Here is a 22,764-nt window from a genome sequence, read left to right as displayed (position 1 = left end):
TGGTGTGTGTTATGCCAAGGATTTTGTTATATTTATACTTCTATTGATGGATTAATTCAAAGCCCACATTCTTGAAAATTTACATAATTTATAATTTATTAAATATACTACACATTTTTATTAACAAAATTGGCAGCACCCTTGATTGTGTTTATTACTTGAAAAATAGACTTTTGATGGTCAAATAGTCAGCGCCCACATCTTGGAAATTTTACATTATCTAACATTTTTAATGTAACGGTAGAAGGCAGCACATTGGAATCAATGGTTTGATAACGTGATGCATTTGGTGGCCCAGAATAGGAATCAAACAAGATCAAAACAGATTAACAATGAAAAATGGAAATGGTGATCCATAGGAATTTGCAGAGAACAGTTTTGGATTAAACAAAAGTTGATTAATCTTGGTGGTTTGGTAATGTAACAAAAAACACCTAATGGTATACAAGTGTTTGACCTTTATTTTTAACGCTTGATTGGCGGCAAAAGATTAACTCGCAAACGGAGTTAATAACTAACAATGACCAACGCATGATCGGCCATAATTACAACGATGTTAATTAATAACATTGTGAATATGTTCTAGGTCTAATATATACAAATACATGTAATAAACATAAGTTTAGTTTATAACCTAAATAGTATTTCAGGAATACAAATACATGTAACAAACATTCTCTTGTTTTTGTGTTCTAGCTTCTCGCTAGCTCTTGTTTTTGGCTGGGCTCGATCTCCGTCAACTCGGTCAAGAATCTTCTGGTTGGTGCTACGGATGCTAGCGACAGGTACGTGTTGGAGTGGTGCAAATGGGTTCCAAGTAAGTGTAACATGTTCATTTGGAGAGCGGAAATAAACAAAATTCCTACTGCGGATGCGTTGTAGAGGAGGGGTATAGTGGTTATTGGAGATGGGTTCTGTTCCTTATGCAATTCTGAGAACGAGACAGTGGAGCACCTTTTTACCTCGTGTGCGGTTGCCACTATGTTATGGCAAAAGATTATCCGTTGGTGTCGTATTCCTCCTATCTTCGTCTTCTAGTTCAAAGACTTGCTGGAGATCCATAAAGGTGGGCACATCAAAGCTGGTGATAGGACTGTTACTCAAGGAATTATTATCGTTTCTTCTTGCTGGTGCTTGTGGATGGCTCGGAACAAGATGGTCTTCTCGGCAACTAAAGTTTAGGTAGATAATGTTTTTAGCGAAATCAAATCCTTGGGTTTTTTGTGGTTTAAGTATAGATCGAGGTGCAATGCTATCTCGTGGTCGGATTAGTGTAAATTTGTAATTATGTAGTGTTCTTGTTGCTTGTTGTCCGGCTCGGTTTTCAAGTTGGGTGTGTTTTAATGAAGTTCTCCTTTCAAAAAAAGCTTCTCGCTACCTCTAAGTCGTATAATTTTCGACCGTTCAATAAAAAAAATAACCTTTTATTAATTACTAATTAAATTCACCAACCATTTATAACAAACCAAAAATGTTAGCAGAAATGGATTATTGTGAAAATAGAGTTAATTGCCAAATAGAATATAAAAAATTCAGTCTCATCTATTGAAATTCTAAGAGTCTAGAAGCCTAAGAGTCGCCGTCATGTGGACCTGCCGGAGGCTCGACGAAGTGGTGTCTGTAGGTTTAGCGTGTAAGGTCGCCGGATTCCCTGGCTTGACCTTCCTCCCTAACCCGACTTTCGATCCTTCCATTCTCCGTCGGAGGTTCTTTTTCTTTGAAGTTTTCACCTACGTGTCCGGTGCTTCCAGTGCTTCCGGCTGGTTGGCTCGACGAAGAGGAGTTAACGTGGATTAGTGTGCGAGGTTTAGCCGGTTTCATTCATCGCTGCAAACCTTGATCTAACCTTTCACCCTAATCGACTTTCCGGCTTCTTCCATTCGCTACCAGTTCCGGTTCCTGGTTCGGTTAGTGCAAAGTGCACCAGTGTAGCTCTACCATGGAGAGAGAGAGGAGGGAGAAATAGAATCCCCTGGTGACTACCCAGAAAACGACAGAAACAAGGAGAATAGTGAAGGAATAATCAAGGAAAAAGCTATTACTTTCTACATTACAAACATACACCCCCATGTATCGGATGGCGAACTATGGACATAGAGCAAACATTATGGTAATGTAGTGGATGCCTACATTGCTAGGAAACTGGACAAAAGGGGAAATCGTTTCGGTTTCCTTAGATTCACTAATGTTAAGGACACGGAAAAGATGATTAAGGCACTCAATCAGATGGCTTTCTTTGGGTGGAAGATTAGAGCAAATGTAGCCAGATTTATCAAGGTGGTTAAGAAAAATCAAGGTCAAAAGAAGGTCTGGGCGGAGGAAAACAAAGAACCGGTAAACATAGGCGGAGAAGGGATGGAGATTCCAAGAAAGGGCTGTCTCAAAAGAGGAGTATCGTGGGCTGATGTGGCTGCTGAGAAATCAGCACAACATGAAGACGAAAACGAGCTGACTTTTGCAAATGAGTCAAAAATTTACACAATGTGTAGGGGAAAATCAGTGATAGGTGAGCTAAAGAACGTTGAAGCACTCAGAAAAGTAAATAATATGAAGAAAGTTCTGGGTTTAAAGGACTCGCAGGTTAGGTATGTGGGTGGTTTGAAGTTATTAGTCATCTTTGATACTATAGAAGAAATGAATCTGAGGATTAAAGGTGACTACGAATCCTAGAAAGAATGGTTTGATAACTTGGAAATATGGAACGGTGAATTCATACCCTTTGAGAGGATCGCATGGCTGAGAATTAGATGTGTTCCACTACAACTTTGGATCGATGCCGTTTTCGACTGCATTGGAGAAAGATTTGGAAAAGTAATAAAAAGTCTGAAGCAGATGAAAAAGATTTTTGTTTCAATGAAGATACGGTGGGTGTCATAGTAAAAAACGGTACGGAGATTAACGAGAAAATCACTGTGAGGTGGAAAAATTTATTGTACGAGGTCTGGGTCTCAGAAATTCACCAGTTATGGGTTCCGGAATTTGTCAATGAGGTGGATACAAGTAATGGGATGACTCCGTCACAACAATACGATATTCCGACGGCAAATTCAGGGGATAGTGTCCAAACAGCAAATATGGAGACAGAAGAATTGGCACATGAATCACCAACGTCGGCTCAAGAGATCCCGGCTCTGGCCCCGACTCCAGCTCCAGCACCGAAATTAGATGAATCGGAAAAGAGTCCAAAGGTGACCGAGATGAGGGAAGAGGAAAGGTCAAGGGTGGATAACGAAAAGTCAGAAGTTGACAAGAAGTGGAACGAGGTAACACCAATAAATGCGCAGACTTTTTCAATTCTCAAGGAAACAAATGTTAGAGAGGAACCAATTACTGAGGATGGGTCCCCTAAGGTGGCAAATCAAAATGGGCCATTTAACACGTTTGGGCTCTCATCTACAGCCCAAAAAAAGAGAAAAAGAATTAGTTTAGCTGAACCCCGTGCAAGTTGTCTGAAGCCCCAACAAACGGTCGGTAAAAACAAGATTCCAGATCTAAATATCGAAGTGTATGATGACTCAAGATCTAGACCCAAAAAGAAAATTTTGTTTAAAAAAGGTAAAGGCAAAAGAAGGAGAAATAAAATTCGGGTGAGATTCACAGAAGAAGATCTATTCAACGCTGATGTTAATGACGATTGTGTGGAAGATGAGTATAATTCAGAATGGGAAGAGGAGTGTTCAGTCGTGGGTCAGGAAGAGGACACTGCAGGAAATAGTGATGATGAGACCGATTCAAGAATCTGCAACGAACAGGAAGTGAATAGGGAGGTAGAAGCAACAACGGTCGGTAAAAACAAGATTCCAGATCTAAATATCGAAGTGTATGATGACTCAAGATCTAGACCCAAAAAGAAAATTTTGTTTAAAAAAGGTAAAGGCAAAAGAAGGAGCAATAAAATTCGGGTGAGATTCACAGAAGAAGATCTATTCAACGCTGATGTTAATGACGATTGTGTGGAAGATGAGTATAATTCAGAATGGGAAGAGGAGTGTTCAGTCGTGGGTCAGGAAGAGGACACAGCAGGAAATAGTGATGATGAGACCGATTCAAGAATCTGCAACGAACAGGAAGTGAATAGGGAGGTAGAAGCAACAACAGAAACTGGGCTTTATATTGGAGATGATTTAACAAAGTATGAGGATCTGGTAAAAACAATTGTGACAGAAGATCAGGAGGATGTCAGTCAACAATGAATTTTGGATCTATGAATATTAAAGGAGCAGGTGGGGCTGGGAAAGCAGCAGGAGTTAGAGAAATTCTGGGTAAGTACAACTTGTCGTTTTTGGCTATTTAGGAGACTCAATTCAGGGATTTATCGTTAAATAAGATAAGAAAATTCTAGGATAACACAGATTTTGAATTCACAAAAATGGATGCGGATGGAAGATCGGGTGGCCTTTTGTCGATGTGGAATCCGCGAATTTTCAAAAAGGAACTGGAGGTAAAAAATCAAAATTTTATTATACTAAAGGGTAGGGTCACTGGGGAGGATGTGGATATGGTTATTGTTAATGTTTATGGGTCAACGTTAAAAGCTAATAGAAGGAGGATGTGGGAAGAGCTGTTAGAAGCGAAGAATTCGATTCATGGTTTATGGCTAATATTGGGCGACTTCAATGAAGTTAGGTACCCGGAGGAGAGATTTAATTCCCAGTTCGATATAGGTGGAGCTATGAGTTTCAATAGTTTCAATATGGGGGGCATGAAGTTCACTTTCTTATCTGGAGATGGCACAAATCTAAGTAAAATAGATCGGATGCTAGTTTGTGAAAACTTTACGGGGAGGTGGCTGAACGCGTCACTATTGGCTCTAAACAGAGACTTTTCAGACCATAGTCCGTTAATCTTGACGACTATCAACAATAGTTTTGGTCCATCCCCATTCAGGTTATTTAGCAGTTGGTTTTCGATTCCTGGTTTTGATGAGGCAGTGAGGAGAGGGCTGAGTAAAAGTAGCGATTCCAGGTTTAAAGATGAAGCGATGGCGATAAAGCTAAAGGCAATAAAGGAAGAATTAAAGGCATGGAGAAAGAATAGAAAAGAGGAAGAAGAAAAGACCATGATAGAAGCTCAAAACAATCTGAAAGTATTGGATAATCTAGCGGAGGAAAGACAATTATCAGAATCTGAGATCGTCTCGTGGCACGATTGCAAGAAGAGTATCAAGTTTTGGCATGAAAAACTGGCAACGGATTTACAACAAAAGCAAAAGTGAAATGGATAGGTTTGGGCGATGAAAACACTAGTTACTTTCACAGAATTGTTAATAGTCATATTGCAAGAAACAAAATAAGTGGGTTATGGATTGATGGTAATTGGGTGACGGATCCGAGAGAAATCAAGACAAAATTTTTATTAGCATTCCAATCAAAATTCAAGGAACCAATGGATTCAAGACCAAGAATCGGTCCAGGCGGGTTTAAAAAACTAAGTGAAGCTCAAGCTAAAAGTTTGATTGTTCCGTTCTCAGTAGAGGAAGTTCGCAACGCAATATGGGAGTGTGGTATTAACAAATCTCCGGGTCCGGACGGGATTACATTTAAGCTGATTAAAGCATATTAGGAGGAGCTGAAGGTTGTAATCATGGAAGTAATGAATCAATTTTTTATTCATGGATCTATTCATCAGTCTTGCAGTGCTTCTTTCATTGCCCTTATCCCGAAGGTATTAGACCCTATTACTCTTTCAGATTTTAGACCTATTTCGTTAGTGGGGGTAGTGAATAAAATCATTTCTAAGGTCCTTGCCAATAGAATGAAAGTTGTCATTAAACATATAGTATCAAATGTCCAATCGCCTTTCATGTCGGATAGGAATATTGTTGATGGCCCTTTGATAGTGAATGAGGTATTGGGTTGGGCGAGGAGATCGGGGAAACATATGTTTGTCTTTAAGGCCGATATAGAAAAGGCATATAACACTCTAAACTGGAAATTTTTAATTTCCATTCTAACCCATATGGGATTTTCGACAAAATGGAGAAATTGGATCATGGGGATCTTATTCGCGGGATGGGGTTCTACTTTGGTTGATGGGTCTCCTACGGAGGAATTTCATTATAAAAGAGGATTAAGGCAAGGCGACCCGCTTTCACCTTTCCTTTTTATAACGGCTATTGAGGCACTACACGTTATGATGGAGAGGGTTAAAGAAAACAACATTTTTGTGGGAATAAAACTACCTAGGGACGGGCCATACCTAACACATATGTTGTATGCGGACGACTCAATCTTTGTTGGTGAATGGGAGGAGAATAATGTAAGAAACCTTAAAAGAATTTTGCGCATTTTTTACTTATTGTCTGGGCTAAAAGTGAATCCACAGAAAAGTCAGCTGTATGGAGTGGGTATAAATGAGGAGGATGTGAGTAATATGGCGTTGGTTTTCAATTGCAAACCTGGTAAACTACCATTTGTTTACTTAGGGTTAAAGGTCGGCGCAAATATGAATAGAATTACAAATTGGAAAGAGGTTATAGACATGTTTAACAGGAGACTTTCGAATTGGAAGGCGAAAGCTTTGTCATTTGCCGGGAGAGTTGTTTTAGTAAAACCAGTGCTCGGTAGTTTACCAAACTACTTTTTGTCTCTTTATAGGTGTCCGATTGGGGTAATAAAGGTTTTACAAGGAATATGGAGAAAGTTCTTGTGGGGTGGATGTAATACAAATAACAAAATTAGATGGGTAAAATGGGAAAAAGTTGTAGCCTCAAAAGATTTTGGGGGTCTCGGAATCGGAAAATTAAAGGATATGAATTTGGCACTTTTAGCAAAATGGTGGTGGAGACTGAAAATGGAGCCGGATAATTGTAACAACTGCCACTAAAATCCATAATTAGGATGATAATTAGGTAATAAGGAAACCCTAATTAAGAAACCCAAGTGATTCCGTATAAACCCTAAAATTTTCGTAACAATCGGAATCAGGATCAGGGCCCCTAAGACTCAGGGGGGGTTAAACCCTAGTGACGTTTATCCTCTAAAACTTGTTGGAGAAGTAAAAATTTCGTTGATTAACAACTCACCAAGGCTAGTTTGGACACGAAACAACCTAGGCTACGAAATAGACCCGTCGCGCCACGCGACGGGTACACAGGTCTTCTTCGCGTGGCGCGAGGGAGGGCAAATTCCAGCTATAAATAGAGGGCAGTGGGACTTAGTTCTGTGCTTTACTTCGACGTCCAAATTCACTTTATATACTGAGTTATAGTCGAAACAGTTCACAAACACACACAATTATCGAAACGCTGCCGCAATCAGGGTAATAACTCGATCGCTATTACGATTCAACGTCCGATCGATTATAACTATCCAACAATAGTCCAGGTGCTGCTCAATTGAGCTTGTACTTTGATTATTCGTCGTGATTTCGACTTGAATATTAGAGTGCTGTTCGAATTCGGACTATGCTTTGTTATTTGTTGTGAATCCGATTGAATTATCGAGTATTGCACTGATTAATCGTTGTGAAGGTTTAATCTCGTGAATTGACGTAACTGCTGTATTAGTTACTAACCTGCCTGTGTGTGCATTGTGTTAAACTAGTTGTAATCAAGGCTAATCAGTAGGCTTATATCTATTGCTCGTTAATCTGCAATGTGAGTCATTCTTCTTTTTAACTGTTTTCTCACAGTTTGTGAGTAAGTATTACAATACCTCAAATTATTTTCAAGGTTATAATTACAGGGATTAAGTCTTTGTAATCACCAAATTACAGCTGGTATGTGGGGTATTGTGCACATTACTATTTTATCACTCTATGTGAGTGAATATTACTCTATGTGAGTGATTATTACTCTGTGTGAGTAAACCGTCACTATTAGGGCAACGGGACCAATAGTGATATGACCACAGTCACAGATCCGGTCAAGTGACAAATACCCATTCTTGATAATTGGTTGATAGAAACATTGTAATCGCTCTTAATACTGTAAATTTATAACTAACGGGTCGTTTTAGAAAATGGAATGATTCACTCAGTATTTCCCCGCTGACAAAACCTTTTTCAAACATGTTTCAGGTGATCTGTGTGATCCAGGAAAAGTGCAGTAAAGCACTATCAAGCTCAGAGAAGTGGCTCAGTGTAAATAAATGAATAAAACATGTTTTGGAAAATAAAGATTTCTGTGTGAAATCAACTTATTGTAAATTATGGGATTTATCCCTTAAACTTTGTGTAATATATTAAACGAGCATTTTCCGGTGAAAAGATCCTGTTGTAAAAAGACTTCCGCTGTCGCATAAATTAAATACCACGGGTACCACTGAAATCTGCATCGCGGGCCCCGACTCCGTCCAGGGTGGGTCGGGGGCCGCGACAGAAGGTGGTATCAGAGCTAATAATTAAATTGAGCCACTGATCGAGCCACTGATTAAGCCTAAATTAAGTATTTTGTCCAAATGCTTAATTTTACTAATTGTTATTCGGTGATTATATGTTTTATTAACTGGTTATTGTTAGTGACAGTATGGGTAAGCAAAAGCTGTCTGCTATCTACCACAAACTAGATGTGGCATCTTCTTCTAGAAACCCAGTAAACCTAGAAGAAGGAATCTTTGTCCGCAAAGCAAACTATGAGAATCCTCTTTCCCCAGAGAAAAGGGATTCGATACTTAAAAAGAGTCAGGAGAAAAAGAAACCCCGAACCAAGAGAGTTAGGTTTAACCCAGAAATCCAAGAATTGGGTAATAGTACACCTTGGGAAGATAAAATAGACGAGAAATGGGCAAATCTCTATATGCTAGCTACGGTAGCAGAAAATGCTAATCTCTAAATATCTGATAAGTTGGGTCTAGTAAGAGAAATCACAATCCCGTAAATAAATAAAATCCCAGTGTGTTTATTTCAGTTATTTCTGTACAAAAAGTAATATGCAATAAAACTTCAGTGTTTGTTTGTTAAACTTTGTTCCAAAGTTTTAACATTGCATTTTGCATATATGCTATGCAGCATGAATGAGATGTCGGAAGCCTTCCAGAATCTCAACTTATATCCAGTGCCTATCGAAGTCTCGCACGACTTTACTGGTTACATTGCTGACATAGAAGAACCTGTGGAATTCAAAGCTCCACCGCTGGAAAAAGCCAAACCTAAAAAGAAAAGAAGATACGTAGGGTGGAGGAAAGTACGCCGTAGGAAACCTGCCACTAGGAGACTCCCTAAAATAGAAAATCATGTGATCATGAGCAAGGGAAAGGAAATAGAAACTGGAGAAAGTTCAAAACCACCAGAAAAGGAAATAGGAATAGATCTGAAACAAAAGGGAATAGAAATTGGTGAAAGCTCTAAACAATCTGAGGAAATCACGTTCCAGGACGAGATAGATCGCCTACTGGATAATGGTGATGTTCTAGAGCCTATCAACAATAATCTCTTCTCTTACCCGGCTACAGTTCAATTCCCACTAAACCTAGGACCAACTATTCCAGACCCACTAGTTCATACCAGACCATTAGGCCAAATGGAGGAATGGTGGACCAATGACTGGCAATTCCAAAACATAGTCAACAGTCCTTATAGCTTCCTTCCACAATTTGACCCAGAACCACTCCCAAATCCTCCCATGAGCAATGAAAACCTAGCTGAACTCCGTCAGTTCGGTGAAGAACTGATAGGTACAGGTAATAGGATCAGGGAAATGGGGGAGCATCTAACTTGGAAGTACGATGAGAGGGAGCATCGTTACTAGAACCGTCAGTTAAATCACAGAAAGCCGTATTGTATAATAGTAACTCAAAATTCTGTAAAATGGGCAATAAAACTCTGTAAAATACGGTGTGTATGGATGCATATATAATATACCATAACAAAGTAAAAGTCGAGAAATCGACAATTTTGGTTATGCGTATATGTTGCGATAATCTATGTGTTTATCTATGTGAATTTTGTCATTGATAAGTTAGACACTAATAATTTTTACCAATTAGCAGATGGAAAACGCTAATAACGAACCAATTAATGAAGTAAATCAATCTGAGCAAGAACAGGAAGATCAATATATAACTCGACAAGACATCGAGCACTTTATCGCCCAAGGGATAGCTCATGCTATTCCAGAAATTGTAGCTGCTGTTCAGAAACCTGCCGAACCACAATTAATTCCTAGTAAACGTATTCCAGAAGATAACGGCAGTAACAGCATAAATGGAGGCGGTAATCATGATGATCATGATCCACAACAGGCCCCACTCCCTAAAAGAATGAAATCTGCAACGCCTGGTTGCACTTACAAAGAATTTCTTGCTTGCAAACCCGCTGAATTTGCAGGTAACGAAGGGGCAACTGCAACACTGCGTTGGTTAGAGAAAACCGAGGCAGTAATTGCAATAAGCAAATGTGCCACAGAGGATCAAGTGATGTATGTATCAAATCTGTTCAAAGAAGGAGCACTCGAATGGTGGAACACGGTCCTCCAGGCAAAGGGAAGAAGGATAGCCTACGCTATAGGTTGGGAAGAATTTAAGAGTTTGGTAGAAAGAAAATTCTGTCCCGAATACGAGAAGGAACAGATGGCAAACAAGTTCCTGAGTCATCGTATGTTAGGTGTAGATTGCCGGGGCTATACTTCGACATTCTTTGAATACGCAAGGGTAGTGCCATCACTGGCTTCGCCAGAACCGGTACTTATCTCTCGTTACATCTGGGGGTTAATTAGTGAAATCCGAAACATCGTTAAAGCTGCGAGACCTCGTACTATTGACGATGCGGTAGAATTAGCTAATACCCTGACGGATGAGTTGGTACGCACAAGAGAGGAAGATCGCAAGAAGGAATTAGCTCAAAAGATTACTCAAGGATTTCGTGCGGGTAATACCAAGAAAAGAGGAACAGGGCAATCCTCATCATCTCCTTTCTGCAAAATTTGTAAAAAGAAGCATTATGGACAATGCAACATGGTTTGCAATTTTTGCAAAATGAAAGGACATCGGGAAGAAGACTGCAGGAAGAAAACAAGAATTTGTTATAACTGCAGAGAACGGGGACACTTTCAATCTGAATGTCCTAAGTTAGCTAAACCTGTAGTTAACCAAGCCAAACCAGCTGAAGGGGCAACCAAGAGAAATGCGCGAGCATTCCAACTAACCACTCAAGAGGCCGAACTCATTCCAGATGTGATAGCTGGTACGTTCTTAGTTCACAACGTATTTGCAAAAGTATTATTTGACTCTGGTGCGAACCAAAGTTTTATAAATACTTTATTTTGCCAAGATCTTAATTTACCTTTAACCCCTCTTAGGCAAACCTTTACAGTAGAAACCGCAGAAGGAAATTCTGTAAACATAGATAACATCTGGCAAGAAGGAAAAATAGAACTATTAGGCCATAAGTTTTCTGCAAATTTGTTACCAATGAATTTAGCCGGATTCGATGTAGTATTAGGAATGGATTGGTTAGTAACCAACCATGCCCGAATCCTATGTGACAAAAATGCAGTAGAAATTCAAACCCCTTCAGGAAAAGTAATTTTGATTACTGGAGATAAACCTCGAAAGCCATTAAAATTTATCTCAGTAATGAAATTGGCTAGTTATTCGAGAAAACAGGAAATGGTGTATATGATTTCAGTAATCATTAACACTAAAGATAAAGAACTTCAGGACATCCCCGTAGTCTCAGAATACCCAGACGTTTTTCCAGAAGAATTACCTGGATTACCACCTGATAGGGAAGTAGAGTTTAGAATTCATTTAATTCCAGGTACTGCACCAATAGCTAAAGCACCTTACAGATTAGCACCTACCGAAATGCTAGAATTGAAAAAGCAATTAGATGAATTACTAAGCAAAGGATTTATACAACCGAGTTCATCCCCTTGGGGTGCACCAGTACTGTTTGTGAAAAAGAAAGATGGATCGATGAGAATGTGTATCGATTATAGAGAATTGAATAAGGTTACGATTAAGAATCGATACCCACTACCTAGGATTGATGATCTTTTTGATCAATTGCAAGGAGCTAGGTATTTCTCTAAGATAGATTTAAGATCTGGATATCATCAGTTGAAGGTACAAGAAGAAGACATACCTAAAACTGCCTTCAGAACTAGGTATGGTCATTATGAGTTTACAGTCATGCCCTTTGGATTAACGAATGCCCCAGCAGCATTCATGGACATGATGAATCGCATCTGTAAACCATATCTGGATAAATTTGTAATCGTTTTCATCGACGATATACTTATTTACTCCAAAAGCCAAAAAGAACATTGTGAGCATTTACACGTTCTCTTAACTTTGTTAAGAAAAGAAAGGCTTTATGCCAAATTCTCAAAGTGTGAATTTTGGCTGCAAGAAGTGCAATTCTTAGGCCATGTGGTAAATCATAAAGGAATCCATGTAGATCCTGCTAAGATAGAAGCCATTACGAAATGGAAAGTTCCACAAACAGCTATGGAGATAAGAAGTTTTCTAGGCTTAGCTGGATACTATAGACGATTTATCAAAGACTTTTCTAAGATAGCCGTACCATTAACTAAGTTAACCTGTAAAGCCGCTAAGTTTGAATGGGGACCTAGACAAGAAGAAGCCTTTAAGATTTTAAAGCATAGGTTGACGAATGCACCAATCTTAGCTTTACCCGAAGGAACAGAAAATTTTGAAGTATATTGTGATGCTTCAAAATTAGGCTATGGATGTGTATTAATGCAACGCAAGAAGGTAATTGCGTATGCTTCTAGACAATTGAAAAAGCACGAAGAAAATTATACGACTCATGATCTAGAATTAGGAGCCATAATTTTTGCCCTTAAGATATGGAGACATTATCTGTATGGAAGTAAGTTTACTGTCTATACCGATCATAAAAGTTTAAGATATATATTTGGGCAAAAAGAGCTAAACATGAGGCAAAGAAGATGGATGGAGATGCTAAGCGATTACGACTGTGATATTCAATATCACGAAGGAAAGGCAAATGTAGTTGCAGATGCCTTAAGTCGTAAGTACCATGAGAAACAGAAACGAGTCCGTGCTCTGAGGTTAAATCTACAAGTAGATTTAATAGCACAAATCAAAGAAGTTCAGAAAACAGCAATCAAAGACGATGCTGAAGGGATGAAAGGTTACCTAAAAGAACTAGAACAAGGAAATAATGGAATTTGGAAATTCCATAAGAAACGAATTTGGGTACCTAAGCAAGGAGAGTTAAGAAATAAGATTTTAGAAGAAGCTCATAAATCTAGATATACCATGCACCCAGGAAACAATAAGATGTACCAAGATTTAAAGAATAATTTCTGGTGGATAGGAATGAAAAAGGATATAGCCGAATACGTATCCAAATGCTTAACTTGTTCACAAGTTAAAGCTGAACACCAGAAACCTTCAGGATTACTACAACAGTTAGAAATGCCTGTATGGAAATGGGAACTCATAACAATGGATTTTGTTACAAAGTTACCCAAAACCAAAAGAGGTAATGATGCGATTTGGGTAATCGTAGACCGATTAACCAAGTCAGCTCATTTCTTACCAATAAAAGAAACCTTTAGCATGGAAAGGTTAGCACAACTGTACGTGGACGAGGTAGTATCTTTACATGGAGTCCCGCTCTCCATTGTATCGGATAGAGATAGTCGTTTTACATCTCATTTCTGGAAAAGTTTTCAGAATGCAATGAGAACTCGACTAAATCTAAGTACTGCTTATCATCCACAAACAGACAGACAGAGTGAAAGGACAATACAAACGCTAGAAGACATGCTCCGAGCATGTGTAATTGACTTTGGTGGTAATTGGGATAGTGTCACACCCCGATTTCCACGTGTCTCACCGGTGGGCCCGGTGGGGGATTACCGTGACGATGTTGGCAACAATATAGTCAAACCACACAATTATATAATGCACAGCGGAAGCATAAGATAAATATATAAACTTCAACCTTTGATCGTAATATCTAAATGTATTACAAGGGTTGAATATATCCACAGTGGATCGTAAATAATTATAAAGTATTGTTCCATCAGATACTGCAATCAAGCTTGCGAGGCTTATCCCGACGCTAGGGAGCTAATACCAGCCAATTACGTTTAGGTACCTGCACTTAATCTTTTTGGGGAAAATACGTCAGTTTACACTGGTAAATACATTCAACTGACACATTTGAAAATGTTTATTAAAATTGATTTGAATGCACAAGGCACAAACTCTTTTATAACTTGGGAAAATTCATAATGATCTTGTGAACGTTTTACATGTTCTTTTATGCGTTCAGTAGCCCGGGTCGTGCCGGGTTAAAGATTTATAGACACACCACGTTTGCGTAAAACCGTAGTACAGAAACCAACGGCTACGTCTTTTAGTTTTAATGTCGACACTTTATACCGGGTGTACGCCTACACCGGGATGTCGATGGTCGTGGCCATTTCGTAAAATGATGCCAAGGATATCCGGGACAACGGTCATTAAACCCCCCAAAGGCTTATAAGCAACAAAACTGTTTAAATGAGCCGATCATATTTAATCAATTAACCACCTAAGCGATGGAATTATATAATGCTCAATCAAGCGGTATTAATATACCGTAACCCAAGCCCATATAGGGGAAATAAGTTAAAGTATTTACCTTTGCAAGTATTAATCCTTAATTTAGATCAAGTCACCGATAGCTTTTACTGGGGCTCCTAATCTGGAACGAAGGTTTTAATTAACCTCTTAGAATCCTAACGGTCCTTGTATTAGCCGTAGCTTAAACCGGTTGATTCCGATATATAGATATGGTTAATTCGCACGAAAAGGCGAAAACCGAGAATGGAGTATGATTTAGACCCAACAAGTTCAGTGACTTGTTTTATATGGGTTTATAGTTCATACTCTGGATTTTAGGGGTTCAAATAATATAATTTGACCCATATCGGCTATTGCACGAAAACTAGTTCCGTGGGCCGTACCGTGTGCGCAAATAGGCGAAACGGTTAACCATAAGAGTCGTACGCTTATTTCCTAAGTCAATATGCCTTAAAAGTATTTTGGTATCAGTAGGATACCTTCCGTAATGCCCGTAACGAGTTTAAGTTAAGATTATGCCCCGTAGGGGCTTTTCGGTTATTTTAAAGACTTTAAAAGGGATTTTCGAGTTCTACAGGAAATCTGAGTTTCCCGAACAGTTTATAAAGCTTAAAATACTTTATTTATTATTTAAAACCAGTGGCAATTGGAATCGGGTCAAAAGACCTTGTAGAACTCCCGTTTTGGCCAAAAAGGGCATATTCGGTATTTACCGAACCGTAGCCATAACCGCAGGTTATGAGCAAGGTAAAAATTATTAAAAATCTTTAAAATTCCCAAAATATTATTTCACCACAGTGGGTAAAAGTTTTGGTGACGAAAACTTGGGTTAGATGGGCGTTATGCTAATTGCGCCGTTAATTACTAAACTTTCTTAAAAGTGCGCCTTTTAGCATAACTCTCATTCTAGGCCTCGGATTGACGTGAAACTTTAAGGACATGCTTATAATTTAACAAGCAAGGTTTTGGTCCGTTCACGTGTCCGAAATACTCGTTTTAATTTTAAAAGGCCGTTACGGTCAACTTTTAGGCGAATGACGGAATTGCGCAAAAGACTCGGATAACTCATGAACCGACCACAGGGGCGTATACCAACATGTGACCTGGTCCTAAGAGAGTCCTAAGGTATATTTATACCTCACTAAAACGGGTCAGAACTGAAGTCAAAGCAAAAGTCAAACTTATGCGACTTTCGGCTCCGAACCGGTTCTATATAGTAAATGATCGATTCAAACGAGCGCAAACATGTTTATATACTTATTGTCATGTTTTATGATTATCAAAACAGGTTCCATAACATATATATTACAGATTATGCATAAATCGCTAAAATAGCTTTCTGTTGACTTTTTAACCGCACGTTTGACTCGACATTTGACATAGTTAGAGTGGTGATCAGGGGGAACCATTTTAGAGGTTTAATACCCACATAAATACCAACTCATAACCATTTTTGATTCGTCATAAGACTGAACCATTACTGATTTATCGTAAAGTCAAACCGTAGTTACGACGGTTTGGTTTTTAGCTAAAAACTAAGCATAAACTGAACAATGGATGATCAAGGTAACTTACAGAAGTGTGTTCTTGCTTATAGAGCAGAAGAGAATGCTTGGGAGCACTTAGAATGATCAGAGAGGTGTTGTTTGAGGTGTGGTAAACATATGTTCATAACCTTGGTATTTATAGCCAATGTAAAGGATGTATGATCATTACAACACCTACAACAGGCCAGGGGTGATGGGTAGATGTCCACTAAGTGTTATGGGTCGAGCATAGGGTGCCCATGCCCATTTGTTGGTTGTTGATCATTCAAAAGCTCCAAAAGCCAAGTAGTTACTACAATTCTGCATCTGGGCGTCTAATGCGGCCCGCATGGACATTCCATGCTTCTTTTACGCGGGCCGCCTGGGATTAAAAGATCAGACGTATAGTTGAGGAGGCTCGCGGCCCGCCTCAACTTAACCCATTATGCAATGCGGGCCGCGTAGGGTTAAGATTTCAGAAATTTTAAATCTTTTGTCATGATTACAGAATCTGGCCATTAATAACGAAATCTTTCGTAATGATTTGCCTGACCTTTCGGGTTTGAAGGGGTAACTTTGCGGTTTGGCCCTCGGTTATTTACCGATAGGGGCCTCGTGTTATTTACCCGCGCTATTAAGTCCCCGGTTTATTTATTTAATTATTCTGAAAGCCTTAACTTTCATTGTTGACGCTTTTAACCCTTCTTCTACGAATTCGATCGTATCTTTCTCGTTTCATATCGAGACTTCGCGAAATTTATATATATTATTTTAGTGAGGGTATAATACCGTTACAAAGTCTTTGGAACGTTAAAGGGTCACTCAGAGGTATTATTAAACATGTTGACACAGTTAACCCCTGTAGTTTGTAATCTCTCACTTTCTTCCGCGTTTTGTTTTTGTACGATCTATAATTTATTCGTTTGAAGGTTTAAGCATTATTTAGGGATACTATACAGTATATTTACCCTTGTTGACATTTATAACCCTCGAATTTTATATACTTCCAAGGTTTGTCAAAATTAGTCCTTTATTTATTATAGATGCCACGTGTAAACAAATGACACGTGTTACCACATCATTGGACACAAAATTTCGAGGTGTTACAGATAGCCATTTGCCCTTTAATTGAATTCTCCTATAACAATAGTTATCATTCAAGTATCGAAGCTGCACCATTCGAAGCACTGTACGGACGTAAGTGCAGAACTCCAGTATGTTGGGCAGAAATCGGAGAAAGTCAATTATCAGGTCCTGAAATTGTACAAGAAACTACTGACAAGATAACACAGATCAAGGAAAGATTAAAAACAGCCAGAGATCACCAGAAAAGCTATGCAGACAATCGTCGCAAGCCTTTAGAATTTCAAGTCGGAGATAAAGTACTTTTAAAAGTTTCTCCTTGGAAAGGAGTAGTACGCTTCGGTAAGAAAGGAAAGCTAAGTCCAAGGTACGTTGGACCATTCCCCGTGATTCAACAAATAGGACCAGTAGCTTATCGTTTACAGCTACCAGAAGAATTAGCTGGAGTACATGATGTATTTCATGTATCCAATCTCAAGAAATGTCTATCAGATGAGTCCCTGGTAGTACCTCTTCAAGATGTAGAGGTGAACGAAAAGTTAAAGTATATAGAGAAACCAATACAGATCGAAGATAGAAAAGTCAAATTTCTCAAACATAAACGACTGGTGTTGGTCAAGGTTAAATGGAATTCAAAGAGAGGAACTGAATACACTTGGGAGCTAGAATCAGAAATGAAGCGCAAATGTCCTCATTTATTCCAATAAATCTCGAGGACGAGATTTTTCTTAAGGTGGGGAGGATGTAACAACTGCCACTAAAATCCATAATTAGGATGATAATTAGGTAATAAGGAAACCCTAATTAAGAAACCCAAGTGATTCCGTATAAACCCTAAAATTTTCGTAACAATCGGAATCAGGATCAGGGCCCCTAAGACTCAGGGGGGGTTAAACCCTAGTGACGTTTATCCTCTAAAACTTGCTGGAGAAGTAAAAATTTCGTTGATTAACAACTCACCAAGGCTAGTTTGGACACGAAACAACCTAGGCTACGAAATAGACCCGTCGCGCCACGCGACGGGTACACAGGTCTTCTTCGCATGGCGCGAGGGAGGGCAAATTCCAGCTATAAATAGAGGGCAGTGGGACTTAGTTCTGTGCTTTACTTCGACGTCCAAATTCACTTTATATACTGAGTTATAGTCGAAACAGTTCACAAACACACACAATTATCGAAACGCTGCCGCAATCAGGGTAATAACTCGATCGCTATTACGATTCAACGTCCGATCGATTATAACTATCCAACGATAGTCCAGGTGCTGCTCAATTGAGCTTGTACTTTGATTATTCGTCGTGATTTCGACTTGAATATTAGAGTGCTGTTCGAATTCGGACTATGCTCTGTTATTTGTTGTGAATCCGATTGAATTATCGAGTATTGCACTGATTAATCGTTGTGAAGGTTTAATCTCGTGAATTGACGTAACTGCTGTATTAGTTACTAACCTGCCTGTGTGTGCATTGTGTTAAACTAGGTGTAATCAAGGCTAATCAGTAGGCTTATATCTATTGCTCGTTAATCTGCAATGTGAGTCATTCTTCTTTTTAACTGTTTTCTCACAGTTTGTGAGTAAGTATTACAATACCTCAAATTATTTTCAAGGTTATAATTACAGGGATTAAGTCTTTGTAATCACCAAATTACAGCTGGTATGTGGGGTATTGTGCACATTACTATTTTATCACTCTATGTGAGTGAATATTACTCTATGTGAGTGATTATTACTCTGTGTGAGTAAACCGTCACTATTAGGGCAACGGGACCAATAGTGATATGACCACAGTCACAGATCCGGTCGAGTGACAAATACCCATTCTTGATAATTGGTTGATAGAAACATTGTAATCGCTCTTAATACTGTAAATTTATAACTAACGGGTCGTTTTAGAAAATGGAATGATTCACTCAGTATTTCCCCGCTGACAAAACCTTTTTTAAACATGTTTCAGGTGATCTGTGTGATCCAGGAAAAGTGCAGTAAAGCACTATCAAGCTCAGAGAAGTGGCTCAGTGTAAATAAATGAATAAAACATGTTTTGGAAAATAAAGATTTATGTGTGAAATCAACTTATTGTAAATTATGGGATTTATCCCTTAAACTTTGTGTAATACATTAAACGAGCATTTTCCGGTGAAAAGATCCTGTTGTAAAAAGACTTCCGCTGTCGCATAAATTAAATACCACGGGTACCACTGAAATCTGCATCGCGGGCCCCGACTCCGTCCAGGGTGGGTCGGGGGCCGCGACAATAATCTATGGGCAAAGGTTATAAAAGCAATACATAGTAGTCAAAGAAAGGTGGAATCGATTCCGTATACGAAATCTTTGACAGGCGTATGGAAAAATATAGGCGAGATAAATAAGAAATTCATAAAAAATAATGTAAACATTAGTTCAAGTTTGAGAAGTGAAGTTAGCTTGGGTGATAAGACATTATTTTGGGTAGATACATGGATCGGGCAGGATCCGTTAAGGGCCCAATTCCTGAAGTTGTACCAATTGGCGTCTAACAAAAAGGCATTAGTTATGGAGAATTATAAAATAATGAATGGGGGTCGGCTATGGGACTGGGAATGGAGTCGAGCACCATCTGATATTGAAGAAAGACAGGAAATGGTATCTTTGAACGATCTTTTACGACAACAGAATTTGTCAAACAGCGGCGATGTATGGATCTGGAAGAATAATGAACACCAAGAGTTCAGCGTCAAGAACGTTAAGTATTCATTAAGTCAAAATTTCGATTTAAATTCAGTACCATGCACTTTTATTTGGAACAACTGGGTAACAACAAAGGGCATAATGTTCGTATGGAGAGCAATCGAAGAGAAAATACCATCTGCACTTGCTTTAAGAAGTAGAGGTATGAATCAGATTCAGGTTATTTGTAAAACATGCGGTGCAGCTGAAGAGACGGCGGGTCATATTCTTCTCAGCTACAACTTTGCGAGAAGAATCTGGGAAGCTATAACATTTTGGTTAAAAATTCCGATGGTGAACGCTGAAGGAAGCATTGCAGAACTGTTGCAAGAAATAAGTGATATTCCGAGGAGCCGAAAGATGAGGAAGTTGATACATGCGGTTGTAGTTCAAACAATGTGGGTTCTATGGAAGATCAGAAACGAAAAAGTCTTTTCGGGAAGACAAGTGTGATTCAGACGACAATTGAAGAGATAAAGGAAACTTCCTTTCAAAGTGTGATTCGGAGATCTAAATACCAAACGATAACTAGGCAGGAGTGGTGGGATTTTAATATAGTTATGTAAGCAGTCAAGTTTGTTTTTTCTTCCATTTTTCTTTGTCGTTTTATGTTTGTCCAGCTTCTTCTTGCTGGGTTCGTCTTTGTTTGGATTTGGTTTTTAATGAAAAGTTTCGTTTGCTATTAAAAAAAGGGTGTACCTATTGGCACACCAATGTGCCTATTGGCACACCAAACCCTAGTTGAATCAGGGTTTACCTACGTTACGTATAGGTCTATACGCAGCGTATAGGGTTACACCTATACGCTGCGTATAGACCTATACCCAGCGTAGGTAAACCCTGATTCTCAGTGCCTGATCAGCAATCACTGCACAGAAAACAAGGGTTTATATACGTTGCGTATAGCTCTATACGCAGCGTATATAAACCATATGAACTTTTGGGGTCATTTTGGTGGGTTTGAAGCATCAGTTTTTCAGAAAGGTTTATATACGCTGCGTATAGAGCTATACGTATCGTATATAAAGGTCAGAAAATGTCCTTTATACCCTTGTGTTGAGGTTATACGAAGCCAAAGGGTAGTTGTGTCATTTTTGTTTCATACGCTGCGTAGGGATCTATACGCAGCGTATATAAAGCTCCATTTTTTTAATTTTTTTTTTGTGCATTCCTTTGTTTATTTGTAAAAAAAATTAATTGTGTGTATTTTGGGGTATTTCCATGTTTATTTATAAAAAAACAATATTATTGGTAAATAATACAAATATAAATTATAAAAATTAAAAATAATACAAATATTATGAATTATAAAAATTAAAAGTAATACAAATATTATGAATTACAAGACCTACAGGGAACCTATACGAGACTTATAATATATTATACGATACGATATAACACCCGAATAGGCCTACAAGTGAGGTTTAGGTCCCATATTGACCTCGTATAAGCCTATAAGTGTGATATCGTATCGTATAGGTGTGGTTTAGGTCTCGTATTGACCTCGTATAAGCCTATAAGTGTGATATCGTATCCTATAGGTGTAGTATAGGTCACGTATTGACCTCGTATAAGCCTATAAGTGTGATATCGTATCGTATAGCATAGTATATGTCACGTATTGACCTCGTATAAGCCTATAAGTGTGATATCGTATCGTATAGCGTAGTATATGTCCCGTATAGGCCTATAGGTGTGGTTTAGGTCCCGTATAGGCCTATATGCATATACAAGACCTATAGGAAACCTATACGAGACTTATACAACACTATAGGATACGATACTATATGATACGATATAACACCCGTATAGGCCTATAGGTGTAGTTTAGGTCCCGTATACGCCTATATGCATATACAAGACCTATAGGAAACCTATACGAGACTTATACTACACTATACGATACGATACTATACGATGCGATATAACACCCGTATAGGCCTATAGGTGTGGTTTAGGTCCCGTATAGGCCTATATGCATATACAAAGACCTATAGGAAACCTATACGGGACATATACTACGCTATACGATACGATATCACATTTATAGGCTTATACGAGGTCAATACGTCACATATACTACGCTATACGATACGATATCACACTTATAGGATTATACAAGGCTGATACGTGACCTATGCTACACCTATACGATTCGATATAACTTTTTTTTTTATAAAATTTACTAAAACCAATAATGTATAAATGTTTATAAAAAAACATTTATATACACTGCGTATAGGTCTATACGCAGCGTATATAAAGGGTCAAAAAGACCATTTACCCCTTCATTTGGGGCTATACGAAGCCAAATGCAACGGTAAAATTGTATTTTTGACCCTTTATATACAAGACCTATAGTGTATAGTGTAAGTCTCGTATAGGTTCCGTGTTGCATCGTATCGTATAGTGTATAGTATAAGTCTCGTATAGGTTCCATGTAGGCCTTGTATATGCCTGTAGGCCTACACGGGACCTAACCACACCTATAGGCCTATAAGGGACCTATACTACATCTATAGGCTTATACCAGTGTTGTATGGTATCCTATAGTATCGTAACGTGTTGCATTGTATCGTATAGTGTATAGTATAAGTCTCGCATAGGTTCCATGTAGGTCTTGTATATGCCTATAGGCCTACACGGGACCTAAACCATACCTATAGGCCTATAAGGGACCTATACTACATCTATAGGCTTATACGATTTTGTATGGTATCCTATAGTATCGTATCGTGTTGCATCTTATCGTATAGTGTATATTATAAGTCTCGTATAGGTTCCATGTAGGCCTTTTATATGCCTGTAGGCCTACACAGGACCTAAACCACACCTATAGGCCTATAAGGGACCTATGCTACATCTATAGGCTTATACGAGTGTTGTATGGTATCCTATAGTATCGTATCGTGTTGCATGGTATCGTATAGGCCTATAGGCCTAT

At 38.7% G+C, this 22,764-nt stretch overlaps 2 protein-coding genes across 2 annotated transcripts; both read left to right on the top strand.

Annotated features, from left to right (window-relative positions):
- Positions 1-4,189: 4,189 nt before the first annotated feature.
- Positions 4,190-5,215, top strand: LOC110913414. The gene is made up of 2 exons (XM_022158246.1): positions 4,190-4,262; positions 4,353-5,215. The coding sequence occupies exons 1-2, from the start codon at positions 4,190-4,192 to the stop codon at positions 5,213-5,215; spliced, it is 936 nt and encodes a 311-aa protein (XP_022013938.1).
- A 14,449-nt stretch (positions 5,216-19,664) lies between these two features.
- On the top strand, positions 19,665-20,273 carry LOC110913413. The gene has a single exon (XM_022158245.1). The coding sequence runs from the start codon at positions 19,665-19,667 to the stop codon at positions 20,271-20,273; it is 609 nt and encodes a 202-aa protein (XP_022013937.1).
- The last annotated feature ends 2,491 nt before the right edge of the window (positions 20,274-22,764 follow it).

Source organism: Helianthus annuus, chromosome 15, assembly GCF_002127325.2.
Source record: "Helianthus annuus cultivar XRQ/B chromosome 15, HanXRQr2.0-SUNRISE, whole genome shotgun sequence".
Taxonomy (NCBI): Eukaryota; Viridiplantae; Streptophyta; class Magnoliopsida; order Asterales; family Asteraceae; genus Helianthus; species Helianthus annuus.
This window is presented reverse-complemented; position numbering and strand designations above follow the sequence as displayed.

Coding starts and splice junctions, on each gene's coding strand:
- LOC110913414 (XM_022158246.1), top strand. CDS start 4,190: ATGAATTTTGGATCTATGAATATTAAAGGAGCAGGTGGGGCTGGGAAA. Junction 4,263..4,352: donor AGGAGTTAGAGAAATTCTGG/GTAAGTACAACT, acceptor AGGATAACACAG/ATTTTGAATTCACAAAAATG.
- LOC110913413 (XM_022158245.1), top strand. CDS start 19,665: ATGAATGGGGGTCGGCTATGGGACTGGGAATGGAGTCGAGCACCATCT.